At 50.1% G+C, this 10353-nt stretch overlaps 2 protein-coding genes across 3 annotated transcripts in view; both read right to left on the bottom strand.

The window, feature by feature from the left end:
- Window positions 1-3098: 3098 nt before the first annotated feature.
- Window positions 3099-4917, bottom strand: LOC113977788 (mas-related G-protein coupled receptor member H-like). 2 transcript variants are annotated; one of them, XM_027704204.1, is made up of 2 exons: window positions 4628-4917; window positions 3099-4114 (listed from the first exon to the last, which is right to left on the bottom strand). In XM_027704204.1, the coding sequence occupies exon 2, from the start codon at window positions 4075-4077 to the stop codon at window positions 3139-3141; it is 939 nt and encodes a 312-aa protein (XP_027560005.1). In that variant the 5' UTR covers window positions 4078-4114; window positions 4628-4917; the 3' UTR covers window positions 3099-3138. The 2 variants fall into 2 exon arrangements, with proteins under 2 accessions (XP_027560005.1, XP_027560004.1); XM_027704203.1 differs by having other exon boundaries at window positions 4643-4917.
- Window positions 4918-6714: 1797 nt separating this feature from the next.
- Window positions 6715-10353, bottom strand: part of LOC113977787 (proto-oncogene Mas-like) — a 9512-nt gene continuing 5873 nt past the window's right edge. The window contains exon 3 of the mRNA XM_027704202.1: window positions 6715-7422. Coding sequence (XP_027560003.1) covers window positions 6831-7422 — 592 coding nt within the window. The 3' untranslated portion in view covers window positions 6715-6830. The remainder of the gene's footprint in view (window positions 7423-10353) is intronic.

Here is a 10353-nt window from a genome sequence, read left to right as displayed (position 1 = left end):
CCTGTTCCTGATCACCAAGCTCCGCTGTGGCTCCCAGAGACGGCACCCAGGGAGGCTCTATGTTGCTGTCCTGCTCAACATCATTGTCTTCTTTGCTTTCGGCATTCCTTTCTGCATGGATGTTTTCCTCCATCTTCCCAGTTCAGGGGATTTATTCCCTGAAAATGACATCCCTCTGCTGCTGGCATTGCTGGACTGCTGCCTGAACCCTGTGATTTACGTCCTGGTGGGGAGCTGCCGGCGGCGCCGCTTCCATCGCTCCGTCAAAGTTGCGCTCCGACGTGCCTTTGAAGAGAAAGCTGGGAACGAGGATAGGAGTCACGTGTGTTTGGACACTGTGGTGGAGGTGACTTCTCTGTAAGGCACTGCTGGTGAGGTGACCTGGAGATGTGGCACCTCACAGCCAGCCAGAAGTGTGGGGGCTTGGGGGCACGTGGCTCAGAGCCAGGGTAGCTGGGCTCAGTCCTGTTCCCTGGCTGTATTTCCCTGGAATGACCCTTCCTGCCCCATTCCCAGGGAATAAACTCTGTCTCCTTGGGCTCAGCAGATGAGTTTCATGGTGTTTTGTGGATCTCTTGGCTGGAGAGGGTGTGACATAGTAAGCCCTGGGGATATATCCAGCGCAGGACGGTGGTGATTTCACAGGTCTCTTTGGGGCTGACACCTCTAGATGGCAGGAGAGGGGTTGGGATCGCACGGAACACCCTTCCCTTTCTGTCCCAAGAGCAGATCGGCAGAGCCGGCTCTGCATTCCCGACTTCTGGGAAAGGAAACAACCCTACACCAGGCAGGGCTGCAGATCTGGGGAAGGAACTACAACATTCCCTTGCACTTTAAGTGGGAATTTGTCCGATTCTTTAATTCTAGAACTAAATCATTCTGAGTAAAGTGTAGATTCACTAGTGCTGGGGAATTAGAAGAGGTATGTTCCTGGTACTCATGTTCACACCAGTAAGTTGTTGCCCCCGGGAATCTGTGGATGATCCATCCCTGGAAGTGTTCCAGGTCGGGTTGGGCAGGGCTTGCAGCAACCTGGTCTAGTGGAAGATGTCCCTGCCCACGGCAAGGAGTTGGAACTGGATGAGTTTTAAGGTCCCTTCCACCCAAACCACTGTGTCATTCTGTGAGATAACACAGAGCAGCTGAGAATGTCTGATGCCAAATATCACCTCTCTGATGCCAGAGAGCGGCACAGCTGGCAAATGCCAGCTCTGGCACAGATCACAAAACCCTCTCCAGACTCGGCTCCCAACCATGCCGTGAAGCAAGGCAGGGGATCACCGGATCAGATGGGCTTGGCAAGCTGCACACACTAATTCCTGTGCTCTCTGTGCTCACACCAATTCCACTGAACACACCTTTGCACCCATGACCAAAAAGAGCTTGAAATATGGAAATTGACAGAAGCAGATGCTTGGACCACTTAAATTTTTAGAAATTAGGGGGGTTACACTGCTATTCTGCAGAATGGGGTAATCCTTTAATTCCCTGGCATCAATATGAAGAGGAAGCCATTCGCCACTTCCATCCTGAACCTGGCCACCCTCAGGAGGACCTGAACAGCAACTCTGCACAGTGGCTTTAATGACTAATCAAAATCCTGGTTGTACCAATCTTTCTCGCTTTGCTACTGCTGCTGAATAAAATTTGTATTTCTTTCTTGTTTGTTTCCAACATGGTAACTCTGACCCCGAAATTTGTTAAATAAACAGCGTCTGGGCTTTGCTGCAGAGCTTGTTGCTGGTGAACAGAACAAGGCTGACTCAGTGTCAGAAAATGGCTCATTTCCTCTATTTCTTCTCATTCTAAAGCCTCTAAAGCCTATCCTTCAGATCCTTTATTTCAGCAAGGGCCGACAGACATGGAGGGGAGAGAGAAGCAGGGAAAGCACTGCCACTGCCCCTCTACCCAGAGAATTCCTGAGCTAGGCTACAGGGATTGAGTCCTCATCGCCTCAACAGGCTCTTTTCCATGAAAGATCCAGTTCTCCTTTTCCTTCCCTCTCCCTGTATCCTCCTTCACATAGAAAATCTCACCTTTGCTGAGTCTCCAGTCAGAGCTCATTTAATTTTAACCCTGCTCCTGTTGTTTTTCCCAGATGAGGAACAGACTCTCCAGAAGTGGAGCCAGCCCTCAGGTCATGGTTGTGACACTCTGCTCAAGCTAAAACCATCCAGACAGCCCAGAGAAAAGTGGGAGGATCCACAGGAGGCAGTTCCAGCCCCAAACCCTTGTGTGCAGACAGGCCACATGATGTGCAGACCAAACTCAGTGTGCAGCAGGAGCGATGCGCTTTTGGGGAGAACCTTGCAGAGGGGATCCCAAACACACATTCCTACTGCCCCGATAACAAAGCTGAATGTGAAGTCTCCACATAGTATCCCCATGTGTCAGGACCTGCTGGTCAGGAATTGTCCGGGAATTGTCCAGGAATTGTTCTGCACTGCTGTGCCAAGATATCCACCTGCACTCTGTTTTTAAGCAGACACACCAAAAAACCCCACTGGCAGGAACTCTGAACCTTGGTGACTTGGTTTTAATAGTCCACAGGGTAGAGAAGCTCAGTTTTGAGACAGGGAAAGCTCAGACCTGTTGAATAGGAAAGATTCAAAGCAGATTTCAAAGCAACAAGTTTCATGAGTGTCCCTGCCCATGGTAGGGGGTTTGGAACTCAATGATCTGTAAAATTCCTCCCAATCCAAACCACTCTGTGATGATTCTATGATTATTCATCACATCATCCAGCATCCACCCCAGGCAGGAATTCCCCTTCCACCCACCACATTTCCTTGTGCTGCAGTTAATTCCGCTCAGCTACAGCTAGACCCACACCAGGATTGCCCCAGGACACCTCCATCCCCAGAGCATCTCAGAATCATAGAATTGGGGTGGCAGGGGTTTAAACAGCTGGTTTAGGGTGGATATTAGGAAAAGGTTCTTTACCAGAAGGTGATCAGGCACTGGGAACAGGGTACCCAGGGAGCCTGACAGAGCTCAAGGAGCATTTGGACACACTCTCAGGCACATGGTGGGATTGTTGGAGTTGTCCTGTACAGGGCCAGGAGTTGGACTCAATGATCCTCATGGGTCCTTTCTAACTCAGGATATTTTATGATTCTATTTTATGATTATTTCATTTTATGATGATTCCACTGTGTTGTCTCTATTTTGAGGCTCTGACACATCTTCAAAAGTCCTCTGGAAGGCAGCACTAACAGAGAGTGTAAACTTCTTTGCACAGCTCCCAGCCAAGAAGTAAATAAGAGGGTGGACGCTGCTGTTGGCACAGGCGAGCGGGAGGGAGGCGTTGAGGACAAAGATGGAAAAATCAAACACCCTGAGCAAGAGCCAGTACCCAAAATCAGCAGTGAAGAAGGGGAAGAAGATGACAGCCAGAAGGACCACAGCACAGAGCTTCCTTGGAGGATGTTTCCGTGAGCAGCACAGGAAAACAAGCAGGGTTAGACCAGAGCAGATCAGGGTGAGCACCGATAAGAGGTAGCTCAGGACGAAGGCGATGAGTGCTGAAGGGTGGGAGTAGAGGGTCATGGTGAGCAGGAAGGAGAGGACCCAGAGCAGGGCACACAGGAGCACTGGGAAGCACTGGGAGTGGTGGCAGGGACAGTGGGACATGGGGAGGACAGACAGAGCTGTCACAGCACTGAAGGCTGTCAGCAGGTAGACACTGGCAGTGAAGGCAAACAGGATGGTGATGTTCAGCACAGTTGTCACTCCCCGTGAGCCCAGCTCATGACAGAGGCTCTCGGGTACATAAAATATCCCCAGACTGACGGTGATGGAGAGGAGGAAGGTGAAGTCAGCCATGGCCAGGTTGAGGATGAAGATGGTGACGGGGTTCCTGTGGATGTGGAAGCCGAGGAGCCAGAGGACAGCCCCATTCCCAACCATCCCACAGAGGCAGATGAGGAGCGTGACAGGGACTTTGCTCAAGTGGCTGCTTTCACAGTCGGTCCAGTTGTAGGGGTTGTCCTCACTCCAGCTCCTGTTAGATGCCATCCCACTGGATTGGCTCCAGCAAGCAGGGCTGACTCTTTCTGTGGCAAAGGACGTGTCCATTGTGACACCTCTGCTGCTTCTCCTTCCACTCACACAGCTGGAGGGGTGAGAAACACAGACATGTAAGCAACACTGTCCACCATACGTGGCTTTTCCCATTTTGTCCCATGCCCCAACTTCCACATGGGGGAGTACAGAGAGAGGTGAGGGACAGGACAAATGGAAAATAGGATGTGGGATGTGGATATGGACATGCCTGGCACAAAAGCCAGGGATATGCCTCCTTCCTGGATTTGGACAGGACAGATCTGGAGGAGGAAAATAATTGAAGAAGGACATCTTTGGAGATACCAAAGAACGAGAGGCTTTGGGGTGGGTCTGATCTGGATTCTCAGGCATCTAATATTGTAGTTGATATCATTGACCTGCTGGGTTCCTTCAGCAGGACACTCATTTCAGTATCCTCCCTCCCCCCCACCTTTTTCCATAATATTTATAGGCCTTAATACCCTACAGACTGCTATTCCCCAATCAGATTTGGTGAAAATCGATGACCAGGTTCCACACCAGTGGGGGGGGGGGACACACTGATTAAGCCGAAAAAACCCACCCAGAAGAGTCTGACCTTCTTTCCTCTCGCAGCCTGGAGAATTCCACTGGAGCAGACGCATTGCAGTCTCACATCACCTCACACTCGCCAGCTGCTGTCCCTGGAATGGGATCTCCAGGAGTTTTGCTGGAATTATCGCTTGGAAAATGGGAGCGAAGCCTTCCTGGTGAGCCTGAGCAGTGTCTGGCATGGGGTCTGTCCCGGGTCCTTTCACATCCCCCTTTTCTCAGTGTTGACTCATGTTCTCGAGGGCTCTTGCAAAGGGGGAACTATTCCCCCGCCTGTGACGGTAGCAGGGTTCTGGTTCTAATCTACTCTTGGCTTTGTACAGGAAATGACTAACAAAAGAGAGCCTCAGAAAAGAGACCTATGGGAAAAGAGTTTGTCTTCGTGTCAGGTTCCTCTTTCCTTTTAAAGCAACCCCAATCTCAAAATATGATCTTTGAACTGGCTGAATTTTTCTCCTCCCATTCCAGGGGTGGATCTTTAGGACCCTGCACTACAAACTTGCTGGAAAACTTCGATTTCTGCTTCAAATCTGGTTTTGCCAGTTATATACCACAAACTCAGTGATACTTGACCTTCGCCACACAGTTTCCAAGAGGATTCTACCTTGTGTGTCAAGGAGCTCGTGGAATAATAAAATCTGGGCATGAGATGGAGCACAGGCAGATGGCAGAAGGATGATTCGGGATTTCAGGAATAGAAGAAGGGGTGAATCAATGCTGCTTGTTTGGCTTTAGCCATTGGGAAGTTACAGGGCTCGTCTAAGTTGTCTTCCACACTCCCTTTGGAGTCATTCAGCACCCAGTATTAATTCCATGGAATTTCTAGAAAGCTGGAGTGAGGTGAGATGATTCCTACCCAGACTCACATGCACCTGGGAGCAGGGATATTCCTGCTGAGAACTGGTGTGTGTGAGGACCCAAGGACCAGAACTGCCTCCTCTCTTCCTTGCTGATGCTGTGTTTGTGTCCCAAACTGTGGAATCCAAATCTCACATCCTCTCACCAAGCTGACCCTTTACAGTGCAAACAGGTCATGATCCAGTATCTAAAGGGGCTCCAAGAGACAAGGGCATGGAGTGACAGGACAAGGGGCAATGGCCTTACACTGACAGAGGGTGGGTTTAGATTAGATATTGGAAAAAAATTATTCCCTGTGAGAGTGGCACTGAAACAGGTTGCCCAGAGAAGCTGTGGCTGCCCCATCAAGTCCTGTGTTTTATTAAAGAACAGAATTCCCCAGGATCTCTCATCTTCTGCTTCCCTGGGCAACATCCTGAGCATGTTCTCTAGAAATCTGGATTTCCTACACAAGATTTACAAACATCAGTTGTTTGTTTATGTGAAGGTCAGGTTTGTATATGTACAAAGGAAACCACGATGTGCAAATATTATGGCTCTGGTATAGCAGCGTGGGGAAGCTGATATCTCATCTGGCAGGAAGAGCTCAGCCTCCTGGAGGATTCCTCCTGTACTTCCCAGCCTCTATTTCTGCCTCTTCTGGGTCTCGCAGTTTGTTCCATGGGTTTCTCCACCCCCAGTACAGAATTTCTCTTTCCCACAGCTGTCATCCCCTCTTTGCCAGTCTGTCTGACCCCAGAGTGCTGGTCACCCCAGCACTTTCCTCTTTTCCCATTCCTTCCTGCCTCCCCAGTCAAACCCCCTTGGAGGTTTAAGGTTGGTCCCTTGGAGGATGAAGGTTTGGCTGCTGGATGATGGTGCCAGCAGCACTTGGTTTTCTCTCCATCCCTGTGGCACAGGAGAACACTGAGCCAGAGGGAGCTGAAAACATAATTTCTGTCCCTCACCATCATCTCCTCTGGTCTGGGGGCTTTTGAGGATCAAGGTGGTGAGAACAGGAGCGCAGATGAGACAGGACTTTCTGGGCCACATCATTTCAGCGTGATGAACTAATTGGCAGCATGAGGAGACTGTCACAACTGTGACTTTAGAAATAAGCACAGGCAGCTCATGAGTCAGAAAGGGAAGGAACTGCAGTCCCCAGTAAATTACATGAAAAACATTTATTATAATAATTTAAATATAAGTTTGAGGTGGGAACCAGCCCTGCCCCAGGAAATCTCAAGTATCCCCTTGTCCTGGGGATGCACAACTCATCCAGACAGGCAAAGGCTCTGCTCCCACTGTGCAGAGGTAGGGCTGCCTCTCTTCTAGTGCCAGTTGGCACCCACAGGGATTTAGGCAGCAGTTCCCACCACAGGAGTCTCACCCACCTCTTGGGAATCAGCCCTGTCTTCAAAGACCCTCTGTAGAGCCACTTTGACAGATCCCCTGAGCCTGGGCTTCCCATAGCTCCCAACCAGGACATAAATAATGGGGTTGATGCTGCTGTTGACAGAGGCCAGCAACAGGCAGATCTCAAAGACAAGGTTAATGTAGACAAAGAAGTTGAGGAAGATCTGGATGCTGAGTGGGACACCAAAAAGGAGGAAGAAGAACACAGTGAGGAAGATGACGGCATAGAGCCTCAGTGAGTGGTGCTGCCAAGAGCTCCGCCTGAGCTTGATGAAGATGATCACGTTGGAAACAACCATAAGAGGAGTCAAAACGCAGAAACTGAGGAAGCACAACATTCCCAGAACCACCCAGCAGTGCTTGGAGTGCCCCAGGTCACACACGAAGTACACCAGCCCAGCCAGCACGCAGGCAAGCGCCCACAGCAGGCTGCACACCACGGGGGACAGGAGCCTCGGGCGGTGGCACCGGCACCAGAAGGGCCAGAGGACGCCCACGCACCTCTCCACGCTGATGGCCGTGAGCAGGAACAGGCTGGTGCTGTACGTGAGCAGGACCATGGAGTGGAACAGCGGCAGCGCCCGTGGCACCCCCGCGCGGGAGCGGCTGAGCATGGGCATGTGGTACATGAGCAGGAAGGCCGAAGTGCAGAGCAGGAAACACGTGTCAGCCAGGGCCAGGTTCAGCAGGTAGGCACTGAAGGGGTTCCTGCGGACACGGAAGCCCAGGAGCCAGAGGATGGCCCCGTTGCCCAGCAGCCCACACAGGCAGGTGAGCAGGGTGAGGCCGCCCGTGAGCAGCTCTGGGATGTGCTCTGCAAAGCACCCAGTCCCATTGTGTCCATCCCCACAGTCCAGGCTCTCTGTGGGAGTTGGGAACACTGAAAGCCAGTCGTGGGTCGTGTGGTTGGGATGCCGGTCCATCTTCCTTGTGCTCGCCTGGGGACAGGCAAGAGATGAAGGCAAAATTAGGGACTTTAGGGTGTCCAGTACCTGCACTTTGGTAATTCCCCATCCTCCAAGGGCTTCAACATCTCCAACTCAGAGAACATCAACACTGGGAAGAGAGGAGAAGGGAAGGGAAGCAAGAAAAATAGGGACTGCAGGGAAAATTCTGGGCCCAGGGTGGCAGGAGATAGACAGGGAAGGGAAGAGAACAGGAGAAATGGAAGGGATCAAGGAAATCAAGAGAAATGGAGGGACATGGTGGCAGAAGACAGACAGAGAGCTGAAAGGGGAGTAGGGAGAGAAAGGAAAGGCATCCAGAGCCATTTGCCCTTTATGGGTAGAAAAGGGCTGAGGAGAAGAATGGGAAGAATGGAAAGATGGAGGAAGAGCAGATGTGAGCCCAGACCCGTCTCACCAGTCACGGGGGTTCCAGAGAGAGCACAGTCCTTGCACAGCCTTGGTGTCCCAGCGCTGCAGACTCCAGTCCCCTCTGCCAGTGCTGCACGTGAAACTTCACAAGGCTGCCATGCCCAAACCGTCCCAGGTGAGATCTGGCCACCAGCACCACAGTGACTCCATGCTGAGGGCCTTCAGCAGTCCATGCTGGCTCTGGCTCCCTGCCTCTCCCTCAGGAGTGACCCCTGGGTGTGAGCCAGGGCTGGGTCCTGGGTGTGAGCTGCGGTGTGGAAGTGCCAGGGCTGGGTCGTCCCTCTGAGAGCAGCGGAAGTGTCCTGCCCGAGTGCCACCCCCATGGGACGGGCATCACAGCCCCATTTGCTGGTTCCTTCAAACACTTCCTCTTTGCAAACCTGGCGTCACGTTGAGCACGGAATTTTCATCTTCCTCCTCATTTGCTTCTCCTCTGTGCCTGGTGGCAACATCCCTGAGGTGTGTTCACGGAATCCTGGAGTGGTTTGGGCTGGGAGGGACCTTAAGGACCATCCAGTTCCACCCCCTGCCATGGGCAGGGACACCTTCCACTAGCCCAGGTTGCTCCAAGCCCTGTCTAACCTGACCTTGGACACTTCCAGGGATGGGGTAGCCACAGCTTCTCTGGGCAACCTGTGCCAGGGTCTTGCCACCCTCAAGGGAAGAATTTCTTCCCATTATTCAATACAGACCCACCCTCTGGGGTGAAGCCATTCCCCCTTGTCCTGTCACTCCATATCCCTCTCCATCTCTTTCTCGATTGGTGGGAAAAGTACAGCCTGCAGCCATTAAGCAATATTACCCAAATGTTTGTGAATAATGGTAAATATTTGTTTAAAATGATGTTAAGGTGAAGAGTAAATAATGAATAGTAATTAATAAACACTACTAATAGTAATTAATAATACTAATAGTAAATCCTAAAGTGCAAGTGGTAAATAGTAAACTGTGGGTGGTAGGTAATAAACGGTACATAGTAAAGTAGGGAATAAATAGTAAACAATAGATGGTAATCAATAAATAGCAATAAGTAATAAATAGTAAATATGAAGAGCAAATAAGAAATGTGGGAGGAGTGGCCTTAAATGGAAAGATAGATTTAGATTGGATATTAGGAAGAAATTCTTCCCTGTGAGAGCCTGGCACAGATTTCTCAGAGAAGCTGTGGCTGCCCCATCCCTGGAAGCGTTCAAGGCCAGGTTCAATGGGGCTTAGAGTAACCTGATCTAGTGGAAGGTGTCCCTGCTCATGGCAGGGGGTGGAACTGCATGAACTTTAAGGTTCCTTCCAATGCAAACTATTCCAAGATTCTATGATACTATGAAAAATGACTCTACAATCCCAACACATCAAAGATCCAGCCTAACTGGATTCCCACTTCGTATGAACTTTATCAGGTTCAGCCTCAGAGAGGCTCAGCAATAACAAAAGGCACAGAAAACATTCCTGCCATCCCCAGACTAACGTCTCCATCTGCTCCACTAAACCTCCCTGGAATAAAAATGACCATCTCTTTATGAACCCCATGTACTGATTTGAAATGACAGTGATGTTTCCAGCTGGCCTCCACATTTGCAGCAGGGAATTCCCAGTCTCCAGCCAGTTGTGACGTATTTATCTCATTTCCCAGCTGAGTGGCTGAAGGGAGGTGGGTGGAAGCACATGCTGAGCTGAAAGAGGGGTTGAGGTCAGCTTGAAAAAGAGGCCATGCCAGTGTAACTCAGAATGACTCAGCCTTAAACTATTTATTTAGCCTTAAAATAAAACAAACAAACAGACAAAAATCCCTAAAAAGTACCTTGATGTCAACACACAATGATCTCTTTGGGAACAAACACGTAACTTGGAAGATATCAGCTGTCTGCACATACAGCAAGTGGCAAGACAGCTGGAGGAGTTAATTTCTGGAAGCTTAAAATACCTGAGGGATCAGTGGGTGGATTCATTCAGAAATCCTCTGGGTGCTGCTGATGCACAGTGAGATAGATAGATAGATAAAGATATAGATAGAAATAGATATATAGATATAGATATATAGATATAGATATAGATATAGATATAGATATAGATATAGATATAGATATAGATA

This window comes from Neopelma chrysocephalum, unplaced genomic scaffold (genome assembly GCF_003984885.1).
Source record: "Neopelma chrysocephalum unplaced genomic scaffold, ASM398488v2 Primary Assembly neopelma1_259, whole genome shotgun sequence".
Classification (NCBI taxonomy): Eukaryota; Metazoa; Chordata; class Aves; order Passeriformes; family Pipridae; genus Neopelma; species Neopelma chrysocephalum.
Note: the sequence above shows the minus strand (reverse complement) of the source record. Positions and strands in the feature narration are given on the sequence as shown.